This window comes from Salvelinus fontinalis, chromosome 21 (genome assembly GCF_029448725.1).
Source record: "Salvelinus fontinalis isolate EN_2023a chromosome 21, ASM2944872v1, whole genome shotgun sequence".
Lineage (NCBI taxonomy): Eukaryota > Metazoa > Chordata > Actinopteri > Salmoniformes > Salmonidae > Salvelinus > Salvelinus fontinalis.
In genome coordinates, this window is record NC_074685.1 from 20,358,229 (window position 1) to 20,371,003 (window position 12,775).

General features: G+C 44.3%; 1 protein-coding gene across 1 annotated transcript; it reads left to right on the forward strand.

Annotated features, from left to right (window-relative positions):
• The first annotated feature begins 1,788 nt into the window (after positions 1-1,788).
• On the forward strand, positions 1,789-4,790 carry LOC129818393 (neurofilament light polypeptide-like). Its single transcript, XM_055874235.1, has 4 exons — positions 1,789-2,981; positions 3,361-3,485; positions 3,629-4,038; positions 4,173-4,790. Exons 1-4 carry the CDS (start codon positions 1,932-1,934, stop codon positions 4,490-4,492), a joined length of 1,905 nt encoding a protein of 634 aa, XP_055730210.1. The 5' UTR covers positions 1,789-1,931; the 3' UTR covers positions 4,493-4,790.
• Positions 4,791-12,775: the final 7,985 nt, after the last annotated feature.

A 12,775-nucleotide genomic window follows, 5' to 3' on the forward strand; every position in this document is an offset into this window, starting at 1 on the left:
CCTAAACAAATGTAGGCTTGTCTGAACAAAGGGAGTGAATACTTATCCAACGACTATATTTTTATTAATTTGTAAAGATGTCAAATTGTATTTTTACTTTGACATTATGTAGTATTTTATGTAGATAAATGACAAAAAACTCATAATAAAATATTTTTAAATCCCACTTTGTAACGCAATAAAATGGGGTTGAATACTTATGAGACCCACTGTATATTTCAGGATGTTGTGTATCCTTGGAAATAATCAGTTTAGCAAGCTCAGACTCCATGAGATAATCAAATCCATGACTGATCTACAAATAATAATGAGTAGTTATTTACGATGCAAGGTGATTTGTAGATCAGTCGGCTGCAATGTCGAACAAGCCCTGTGTGCCTGTGCTACTCTATCAAAGGCTTTCTTCCACACAAGTAAATGTTTTATTTTTTGTTAATGTACCTCTTCAGTGTCATTCGGTCAATTTTTTCATCCCTTGCTGCTGCTCGAAAGGGCTCTAACTTCATTGGCTGTTCTTTCAAGAACTTTAAGTGGGGGCTAGACCCCTGCTTCTTTTACATTTGTATACACGGGGCATGATGATGTCTGCTCTGTACAAATAAAATGTGCATGACAAATTGCAAAAATGCTTTGCATAAAACTGACAAAATGTGATCATCATTTGTATAGGGTATGTGGAGCCATTGGCTCAATTTTCCACTGGCCAAATGGCACAACTTACCCCAAAGCAAACATTTCTGCTATGTTAGCTCACACAGCTACAATAATGCACTTTCATGCTAGGTTCAAGATCTCATATTGAAGCTTATAGAGACCCAACTGATGTATAAAACAGTCTTAGAACAATCTACTTTGGGTTAGATACAAGCATCATGAAACATATAACGCAATACATTTATTTGACTTTGTGAAAATCCGTTTTTTGTAGCTAACTTGCTTACCACTTCTTACATGTGGTTTCTTCCTTCACAGACTCCATGAAATTATGACCTCTTCCTAAATATTTGGTCACATTATTCATTTTGTGTATGGTTTCCTAGAAACAAAGGGTGGCTCAGCTAACCCTTTAGCATGACTTACCCCACTCTCCCCTACAGAAGAAGTATCCACAGGCACCAAAAAGTAGCTTACCAGCTATGACGTATAAGTAAATAAGCACTCTGAGATTCATCGCATATTTGACCATGTATTTGACCAAATACAATCCTACTGTGTGTTCTGTGTTTGTCATTGCAGGTTTTCAGAGGTCATGGGTGTATTTCTCCTATTGGCCAGCAGGGGAGGTGCTGTGTCACTGTATGATTACAAGTTGTGTATAATAGGAACACAAAAGCTGCTGTAGAATCAGGACAGCCCATTCTCTTCCCCTGCAGAGAGGACTGCAGGACCTACATTCAAATGAGTACAAACTCAAGTCATCTCATGCGACTATTCATTTTTTCTATCGGTGCAGGTACAGTGCAGATAATATACTGTACTTCACTAGCCAGAGGCTTTAGCTATCTGACTCTACTTTTCTGTAGATTAACTTGTGAATATTAGTAGTCAAGGTTACTGTGTATGACAGAAACACTGTAGAGCAACTAAAAACATGTTAACCTCTGTTCTACCCGCAAAAACACAAACATCTCTCTTTCATCTGCCCCCTCTCTCTTTCCCTCTCCATCTCTCGCCATCTCTATATCTCCTTCCTTCCCTCCCCCTCTCTCTCCTTCCTTCTTTTCTTTCTCTCACTCTCCCTCTCTCTCCGTTGCAGTGTTAGTCTTTCGATCCCGCGTAGTCAGAGTTTGGGAAACTGCTTGCGTCAGAGCTCTCCCTTTTGCTATAAAAGCTGGAGCCACTGCAGCAGCATCAGTCTGGGTTCTTCACCGGAGCCCTACAGACATATTCACACAGAGCCAGACAAAGCAGCCTGTCCTCCCAGCACAGCCATGAGTACCCTCGGCTTTGACCCGTACTACTCCTCCTCCTCCTACCGCCGCTGGTATGTGGAGGGAGCCCCCCGAGGGGTGGTGACCAGGGGGAGGTCACGCTCGGCCTACTCAATCCACACCTCTCCCCTGTCCTCTGTGAGCTCCCGTTTGCAGTACTCCTCTCCTGGACGGGCTCTGCATTCATCCCCGGCTTCCTCCTCCTCCGTGGAACTGGAGCTGAGCCAGGCGGCCCAGGTGAGCTCTGAGTTCCGCACGGTAAGGACCCAGGAGAGGGCTCAGATGCAGGAGCTCAATGACCGCTTCGCCGGCTTCATCGACCGAGTGCGGGAGCTAGAGCAGCAGAACCGTGCGCTAGAGGCTGAGCTGATGCTGCTGAGGCAGAGGCATGGGGAGCCTTCCCGTCTGAGGGCCCTGTATGAGCAGGAGGCGCGGGCTCTGAGGGCTGCCGTGGAGGAGGCGCGTGGGGAGCAGCAGGCCGCCCTGGGGCAGAGGGAACGTCTGGGGCAAGCCCTGAGTGCCCTGCAGGCCCGCTACGAGGAGGAGGTGGTGGCCCGCGAGGACGCGGAGGGAAGGCTGCTGGATGCGCGGCGTGGTGCCGACCAGGCCACCCTGGCCAGGACCGAGCTGGAGAAGAGGGTGGAGACCCTGCTGGACGAGCTGGCTTTCCTCAAGAGGCTCCACGAGGGGGAGGTGGTGGAGCTCCAGGCCCAGGCCCAGCTGGGGGCCCAGGTGGCTGTGGAGATGGAGGCAACCACGCCGGACCTGTCCGGGGCTCTGAGGGACATCCGAGCCCAGTACGAGAGGCTGGCAGCCAAGAACATGCAGTCTGCTGAGGAGTGGTTCCGTGGGAAGGTGGGCTCCCTGACGGAGAGCGTGGCCCAGCACAGCGATGCAGTGAGGAGCTCCAGGGACGAGGCTGGGGAGTACCGCCGGCAGCTCCAGTCCCGCCTGCTGGAGATCGATGCCTGCAGGGGTCTCAATGAGTCTCTGGAGAAACAGTTGCATGACATGGAGGACAAGCAGAGTGCTGAGATCAATGGCATGCAGGTCAGTAGTGGTACTGCAGGACGGATTTATACTGGTACTGTGGGAGTGGTACTGCAGGACGAATTTATATCTATATTCAAGCAAATACCTCAGAAGGAATGCAATCTAATAGTGAATGTGTTTCTTAATTGCATGTTTAGAAACTGTTTATCAATAGATAAATTACTTCATCAGAATACAAGACACCAATAATGTTTTGAATAATTTGTGCAAAGTGGAACTGATTTAGTAATGTAGAAGGGGAAAAAATATTATATTGCATCAAATGTGCATTTTAATAGTCACACTCAAAATTTTGGGCAGTTTACCTGAACTTGTAACCTGCTGTAAGAACTATGTAAGAATTATCCACCACATTACCTCTAAACTTTTCCTGTAGGATACTATTGGCCAGCTGGAGAATGAGCTGGGAGCCACAAAGCAGGAGATGGCTCGCTACCTGAAGGATTACCAGGACCTGCTGAATGTTAAGATGGCCCTTGACATTGAGATCGCTGCCTACAGGTAGGATGCTATGAGGAGCATTGACCAGAGGTTCAACTTAAATAAATATAACGTAATAATACTAATGCAAGTCCAGGTCAAGGAAAACCTTTTGTCCTTTAACTCAGAAAGTATATATGCCCCATGATACTTTACTTCTCCAGGAAGCTGCTGGAGGGGGAGGAGTCTCGTTTCAGTGTGGGCGTGTCCGGGGGTATGTCCAGTGTCTACGGCCACACCCTGTCGGCCACACCCTCCTTTGGCCGCTCTATGTTCTCCATGCAGGCCAGCCTAAGCTCTGGCGCCCCCTACCTGACGACTTCACGCTTCCTCAGCTCCTCATTCACCTCTGGAGATGACGTCATCTCTGCCAGCCTGGCCCAGCAGGACTCTGCCAGCCTACCACAGGAGGAGAAGGAGGAGGAGGAAGAGGAGGAGGAAGAGAAGGAAGAGGAGAAGGAGGAAGAGGGTGGAGAGGAGAAGGAGGAAAAGGGAGAGGAGAAGGAGGAAGATGGAGATGAGGGAGGCGAGGTGGAGAAGGAAGATGGGGAGGATGCTAAGGACGGAGAAGAAGGTTAGTATTAGTATTATCCCTCAAAGAATATTTTCTATTGTTGTCGTGCATTGCTTAGATGTTAACATTTTTACAATGCAGTCTACTGACACAATTATTCCACTATTCACAATTATAAAATGTTTTGGTCATAGCTGGGGATGAGGTGGAAGAGAAGGAAGAAACTGCAAAGGAGGACGGAGAGAAAAAGGAAGATAAGGACAAGGGTGGGGAGCAGGAGGGAAAGGAAGGCGAGGAAGAGGAGGTGGGAAAGAAAGAGGGGGGAGATGATAAAGAAGGGGGTGATAAAGAGGAAGAGGATCAAGCTGAAGCTAAAAGTGAGGAGAAAAAAGATGACAAAGCAGACACCAAAGAAGAGAAAGATGAACCAGAGATATCCAAGACCGTGGGAAAGAGTGAACAACCTGCCGAAGAAAAGAAAGACCAATCTGAAAAACCAAAGGCTAAAAAGTAAGTTTGTGGCCCAAGACTCCACAAGCCAGAAGACAGTCTAATAAAAAACCCAGCTCGACAAACAGCAGAAATACACAACATTAATGACTTCAGTGTGCTTGTTAACAAGGTGCTCAATACAATACATATTTTAGTGCACTACTGCATAAAATCACTGCTTGCAAAGATCATAAAAAGTCAATTAAAGTCTGGTCACACAATTCCTTGAGTGTGTGTGTGTAAGAATGTGTGTGCTGTGCCTGTGTGCAAGTCTGCGAGAGTGTGGTTTCGGATGACTGAATAAATACTATTCAAATGAAGAGTGTGTAATTTATTGTTTTTGTGCTTCATGCTAAATAATAACTCAATTAACAATATGTATCATTTCTATGTCAGATCTCTTCAACTCAACAACAAGGATGAGTTGTTGAATATATTGAATATATAAACCTTTAATTGAAGGTGTGCTTAAAAACATGATCACATAGTTAACCACAAATTGAGTGCATGTAATGGCCTGCTTACAGCAGGTCCAGCCTCAATTAATTAATTAATCAATCAATCCATTAACAGGTTAGTTGTCATGATTTACAAACTGTTTACAAATGTTGAACAAACTATCTATTAAATATAAGCTGTTTGTAAGAAGACATTAACATGATGGTTTACTATGCTCAATAGCCTGTCAGATCTCCTTTAGACCGTGTAGAGTGCAGCGGTACTCAAACTTTTCAGCAGGGGCCCCATTTTTTCAGCCAGAATTTCTGGGGACCCCATTTTTCCCCCAATAATTCATTGCGACCCCACCACATCCCAAATCTAATGACACAACCTTAAAATCGGTAAGTTTCGATTTTTACATCAACAAATAAGCTTAAATTCAATGCATTTGAATCTCTAATAAATAAATACATTTACTTTTTAAAACTATATCTTTGAAACTATCTTTCACATTTGTTTTGTATATTGTCCCATCCAATAATCTGCAGTTTTAATATTTTGTTCCTCAAAAAAAATTGTTGAAACGTTTTGGCGACCCCAGTGCAGTTACCCCACGACACCACTAGGGGTCGCGACCCAGACTTTGAATGCCACTGGTGCAAAGCCATCTTATGAACACAACCATTCATCTCTCTGTCACGACGCATCACGATGCACTAGCAGGGGCCTGACATTTTTTTGTGCTGTTGCACTAATCTGGCATGGTCTACATCAGATGCTTCATCAGCTACGCAGCTCAGGTCCAGTGTGTCTGAGAAACAGATGCTGAGGAACGGGATGATCTTCAGACAGTGATGGCATTGTTATTAGGGGCTGAGAACGATAACATCTGAGGTTTTTATTGCTTTTAAGACATTGAAGTACTGTGGTGCTAATTTTATGACTCTTGGCAATTTAGTTGCTTCCATAAGCACATTACGTGAGGGCTGGCTAAAATCCTGAGTGGAAGAGGTACAGCAATCAGTAGAGTCATCCAGAGACAGCACTAAAGAATAAACTAGGTAGTATTAACCAACACCTGCATTGCAGAGGTGTGGATATATCAGTTGTAAAAATTCTAAGCTACTAGGGTGGAAGCTGTACGTGACATTGACATTAGAAAGAGCCACATTTGATATCCCACTGCTTCTATGGCTACTTTAGTCTGTTTTTATTCATGCTATTTGGCAATGTCCACTGATGAAAGGGGTTGAAATTGCTCTGAGGTAGCAAAGCATTGTCACCAACAAGCGAGTCCGCAGGTGCAGTACAGTCTGGGTCATGTGAGGACATGCAATGTGAGGACCAGCAATGGAAGTGCAGCTCATATAGTTCCTTTGCAGTCGTAGCCTACAGGCCGACATTTCTAAGATGTTCTTATTTTGATATAGAGTGCCTTCGGAAAGTATTCAGACCCCTTGATTTTGTTAGGTTACAGCCTTATTCTAAAATGTATTTTTTTAAATCCCCCTCATCAATCTACACACAACACCCCATAATGACAAGGAAAAACAGGTTTTTAGACATTTTTGCCACAAAAATACAAATAAACTGAAAAATCACATTTCCATAAGTATTCAGACCCTTTACTAAGTACTTTGTTGAAGCACCTTTGGCAGCAATTACAACCTCAAGACTTCTTGGGTATGATGTTACAAGCTTGGCACATCTGTATTTGGGGAGTTTCTCCCATTCTTCTCTGCAGATCCTCTTAAGATCTGTCAGGTTGGATGTGGAGAGTTTGATGCACAGCTATTTTCAGGTCTCTCCAGAGATGTTTGATCAGGTTCTGTCTCTGGCTGGGACACTCAAGGACATTCAGAGACTTGTCCTGAAGCCGCTCCTGCATTGTTTTGGCTGTGTGCTTAGGGTCGTTGTCCTATTGGAAGGTGAACCCTCGCCCCAGTCTGAGGTCCTGAGCGCCCTGGAGCAGGTTTTCCTTAATGATCTCTCTGTACTTTACCCCATTCACCTTTGCCTCAATCCTGACTAGTCTCACAGTCCCTGCCACTGAAAAACATCCTCACAGCATGATGCTGCCACCACCATGCTTCACCGTAGTGATGGTGCCAGGTTTCCTCCAGACGTGACACTTGAAATTCAGGCCAAAGAGTTCAATCCAAAGAGTTCAATCTTCAATATTTTATTTCACATTTATTGAACCAGGTAGGGTAGTTGAGAACAAGTTCTCATTTACAACTGCAACCTGGCCAAGATAAAGCAAAGCAGTTCGACACATACAGCAACACATAGTTACACATGGAATAAACAAACATACAGTCAATAATACAATAGAAAAAGTCTATATACAGTGTGTGCCAATGAGGTAGGATAAGGGAGGTAAGGCTATAAATAGGCCATGGTGGCGAAGTAATTACAATATAGCAATTAAACACTGGAATGGTAGATGTGCAGAAGATGAATATGCAAGTAGAGATACTGGGGTGCAAAGTAGCAAGACAAATAAATAAATACAGTATGGGGATGAGGTAGTTGGATGGGCTATGTACAGGCCCAGTTATCTGTGAGCTGCTCTGACAGCTGGTGCTTAAAGCTAGTGAGGGAGATATGAGTCTCCAGCTTCAGTGATTTTTGCAGTTCGTTCCAGTCATTGGCAGCAGAGAACTGGAAGGAAAGGCGGCCAAAGGAGGAATTGGCTTTGGGGGTGACCAGTGAGATATACCTGCTGGAGCACGTGCTACGGGTGGGTGCGCTATGGTGACCAGTGAGCTGAGATAAGGCGGGGCTTTACCTAGCAAAGACGTAGATGACCTGGAGCCAGTGGGTTTGGCGACGAGTATGAAGCGAGGGCCAGCCAACGAGAGCGTACAGGTCACAGTGAACGGTAGTATATGGGGCTTTGGTGACAAAACGGATGGCACTATGATAGACTGCATCCAATTTGTTGAGTAGAGTGTTGGAGGCTATTTTGTAAATGACATCGCCGAAGTCAAGGATCGGTAGGATGGTCAGTTTTACGAGGGTATGTTTGGCAGCATGCATGAAGGATGCTTATTAAATTACATTTGGATTGGAGATGCTTAATGTGAGTCTGGAAGGAGAGTTTACAGTGTAGCCAGACACCTAGGTATTTGAAGTTGTCCACATAATCTAAGTCAGAACCGTCCAGAGTAGTGATGCTGGATGGGCAGGCAGGTGCTGGCAGCAATCGGTTGAAGAGCATGCATTAAGTTTTACTTGCATTTAAGAGCAGTTGGAGGCCATGGAAGGAGAGTTTTATGGCATTGAAGCTCGTCTGGAGGTTAGTTAACACAGTGTCCAAAGAAGGGCCAGAGGTATACAGATTGGTGTCGTCTGCGTAGAAGTGGACCAACAGCAAGAGCGACATCATTGATGTATACAGAGAAGAGAGTCGGCCAAGGAATTGAACCCTGTGGCACCCCCATAGAGACTGCCAGAGGTTCGGACAACAGGCCCTCCGATATGACACACAGAGCTCTATCAGAGAAGTAGTTGGTGAACCAGGCGAGGCAATCACTTGAGAAACCAAGGCTGTTGAGTCTGCCGATAAGAATGTGGTGATTGACAGAGTCGAAAGCCTTGGCCAGGTCGATGAATACGGCTGCACAGTAATGTCTCTTATCGATGGCGGTTATGATATCGTTTAGGACCTTGAGCGTGGCTGAGGAGCACCCATGACTAGCTCTGAAACCAGATTGCATAGCGGAGAAGGTACGGTGGGATTCGAAATGGTCGGAAATCTGTTTGTTAACTTGGCTTTCGAAGATCTTAGAAAGGCAGGGTAGGATAGATATAGGTCTGCTGCAGTTTGGGTCTAGAGTGTCTCCCCTTTTGAAGAGGAGGATGACCGCGGCAGCTTTCCAATCTTTGGGTTTCTCAGATGATATGAAAGAGAGGTTGAACAGGCTAGTAATAGGGTTTGCAACAATTTCAGCAGATCATTTTAGAAAGAGAGGTTCCAGATTGTCTAGCCTGGCTGATTTGTAGGTGTCCAGATTTTGCAGCTCTTTCAAAACATCAGCTATCTGGATTTGGGTGAAGGAGAATGGGGGAGGCTTGGGCGAGATTCTGTGGGGGGTGCAGGGCTGTTGAGCGGGGTAGGGGTAGCCAGGTGGTAAGCATGGCCAGCCGTAGGAAAATGCTTATTGAAATTCTCAATTATAGTGGATTTATCGGTGGTGACAGTGATTCCTAGCCTCAGTGCAGTGGGCAGCTGGGGGGAGGTGCTCTTATTCTCCATGGACTTTACAGCGTCCCAGAACTTTTTTGAGTTTGTACTACAGGATGGAAATTTCCGCTTGAAAAAGCTAGCCTTAGCTTTCCTAACTGCCTGTGTATATTGGTTCCTAACTTCCCTGAAAAGTTGCATATCACGTCGGCTATTCGATGCTAATGCAGAACGCCACAGGATGTTTTTGTGCTGGTCAAGGACAGTCAGGTCTGGAGAGAACCAAGGGCTATATCTGTTCCTGGTTAAAAAAATATATAATGGGGCATGCTTATTTAAGATGATGAGGAAGGCACTTTTAAAGAATAACCAGGCATCCTCTACTGACGGGATGAGGTCAATATCCTTCCAGGATACCCTGGCCAGGTCGATTAGAAAGGCCTGCTCGCTGAAGTGTTTTAGGGAGCGTTTGACAGTGATGAGAGGTGGTCGTTTGACCTCATACCCATTATGGATGCAGGTAATGAGGCAGTGATCGCTGAGATCTTGGTTGAAAACAGCAGAGGTGTATTTGGAGGGCAAGTTGGTTAGGATGATATCTATGAGGGTGGAACTAAATGGTAGGTTAAGGCATATTGAGCCGGGCTATAGGCTCCACAGGGAAATAAGACAATAATCACTAACCAGGACAGTAATGGAAAAGGCAAATTGATATTAGGGAGAGGCATGCGTAGCCGAGTGATCATAGGGGTCCAGTGAGTGGTTGGGCTGGCTGGAGACACAGTGATTCAGACAGCTAGCAGGCCGGGGCTAGCAAAATAGCAGAAGGTTCTTAGAGGGACGTCTCGACGGAGGAAATTATGATTTAGCCTCTGCGTGCGGTGACGTCGATAGAACAGTCATGATGGATTAGTAGGGTTCCGAGTAGCAGAGGGGTCCAAGTCCAATAGGCAAAATAGGTATAGTGGCCCAAGAAATTGGCCGATGGATCTATTCAGCTAACAGTCCAATATGCTCTAGACAGCTAGCGGGCCCCGTACCGGCAGTAGAACGGGTCCGGGTATTGAAGCCCAGGAGTGGCTGATGGGCCTCTTCAGCTAGCCGGGAGAATGGGCCTAGCATGGGCTAGCTCCAGGCTAATTGGGGCTTGCTTTGGGACAGACGTTAGCCAGGAGTAGTCACTCGGATTGCAGCTAGCTAGCTGCGATGTTCCAGGTGAAAGGTTCAGAGCTTGCGGTAAGAATCCGAGGGTATGGAGAGAAAATAGGTCCGGTTTGAGTCGCGTTGTACAAACTGGTGAGAGCTTTCCGAGCTAAAGGTTAGCTGACTACTAGCTAGTAGCTAGTGAGCTGGCTAGCTTATATTGGGGGATTCCGGTTCCGAGGTAAATAAAAAAATACAGAGGAACTGTGGAGCTCTGTCAGAGTGACCATCGGGTTCTTGGTCACCTCCCTGACCAAGACCATTCTCCACCGATTGCTCAGTTTGTTCGGGCGGCCAGCTCTTGGTGGTTCCAAACTTCTTCCAGGGTGGTATGCTGCTGCGGCCAGCAGCATACCACCCTGCATACCACTGCTGGATTGCTTCTGAAGCTAAGCAGGGTTGGTCCTAGTCAGTCCCTGGATGGGAGACCAGATGCTGCTGGAAGTGGTGTTGGAGGGCCAGTAGGAGGCACTCTTTCCTCTGGTCTAAAAAATACCCCAATGCCCCAGGGCAGTGATTGGGGACACTGCCCTGTGTAGGGTGCCATCTTTCGGATGGGACGTAAAACGGGTGTCCTGACTCTCTGAGGTCATTAAAGATCCCATGGCACTTATTGTAAGAGTAGGGGTGTTAACCCCGGTGTCCTGGCTAAATTCCCAATCTGGCCCTCAAACCATCATGGTCACCTAATAATCCCCAGTTTACAATTGGCTCATTCATCCCCCTCCTCTCCCCTGTAACTATTCCCCAGGTCGTTGCTGCAAATGAGAACGTGTTCTCAGTCAACTTACCTGGTAAAATAACGGTAAAAAAAAAAATAAACATAAAAAAAATAAACATTTAAGAATGATGGAGGCCGCTGTGTTCTTCGGGACCTTCTATGCTGCAGAAAAGTTTTGGTACCCTTCCCCAGATCTGTGCCTCGACACAATCCTGGCTCAGAGCTCTACGGACAATTCCTTCGACCTCATGTCTTGGTTTTTGCTATGACATGCACTGTCAACTGTGGGACCTTATATAGACAGTTGTGTGCCTTTCCACATCATGTCCAATCAATTGAATTTACAACAGGTGGACTCCAAGTTGTAGAAACATCTCAATGATGATCAATGGAAACAGGATGCACCTGAGCTCAATTTTGAGTCTCATAGCAAAGGGTCTGAATACCTAAGTAAATAATGTTTTCTGTTTTTTATTTTCAATACATTTGCAAACATTTCTAAAAACATGTTTTCGCTTTGTCATTATGGGGTATTGTGTGTAGATTGCTAAGGATTTTTTTTATTTAATCAATTTTTTTAATGAGTCTGTAACGTAATAAATTGTGAAAAAAGTAATGGGGTCTGAATATTTTCCGAAGGCACTGTATGTCATAATCTTTTTTTAATGTTAGATAGAATATTTTGTTATGAAAGTTTTAGGAACAAAAAATAATATGTAACACCCCAGGTGTTTTCGTGCTTTGTGGGATAGAATCAGACCAACTATCCCTCTAGCATTATAATGTGGATTCATTCACTGTGAGTGAGTGATAGGCTACATTTCAAAGAAACCTCTTCATGGAATTTTCCTGAGATGGTCGCTGTCCATTTTCCGGTGGTGCTGAATTCCAAGTTACAATCGGGTTGCTGTCTGCTTTAATGTTGCTAAATCTCCGAAGGACCTATCACTCAATTGTTTAACTTGTCATGTAAAATACTTTGAATGAAATGTGTATAGTTTAAAATCATGTTTAACAATGTAGTTGATGTTGTTCTCAAATAATGTAGCTATTTGCTGAAACACTGCATAAACATTTCTCAATCAAAATACAGTATCTCATATTACTCTCTCATGTTCACTGTTGTTTTAATATTATTTTACTATCCTAATTTATTTCATATTGTTTTACTATCCTAATTTATTCCATATTGTTTTACTATCCTAATTTATCTATCTTAAATTTACATTTGTCTATCTTCATTTGATATTTATCTATCTTAATTTTATATTTGTTTATCTTAATTTTATATTTGTTTATCTTAATTTTATATTTGTCTAGAAATGTATTGTTTTTATCTTTGTATTATTTTATTTATGTAAGTGAATTGAATTGAACTTTGAATTGCATTGTTTTTGGTAAGAAATGTGCTATGTAAATAAAGTTTGATTTGATAAATCAAGTGCTATAATAAAATGCTATTTGCATGAAAATGCCATGGGTGCATCGTTTATATTATGGTTGGTGGCTCATTCTTTGATGGTATGCACATATTACAGTGTAAGTTTAAATATCTGTAGAGGACAGCCTCTGGATGGTGATGTGGTTTTGTATAATTTCTAGGCTACAAAAGATCATGAAGCATGCAGTCCCACCCCTATGAAAGCAGGTGAAGAAATAGAATAGTGTGCATGTTGGGGTGAGACAGCTACTGTAAATGAACAAGTGAAAGGACATGACAGGACAATTGCATAAAGGAACAAGAGACCATA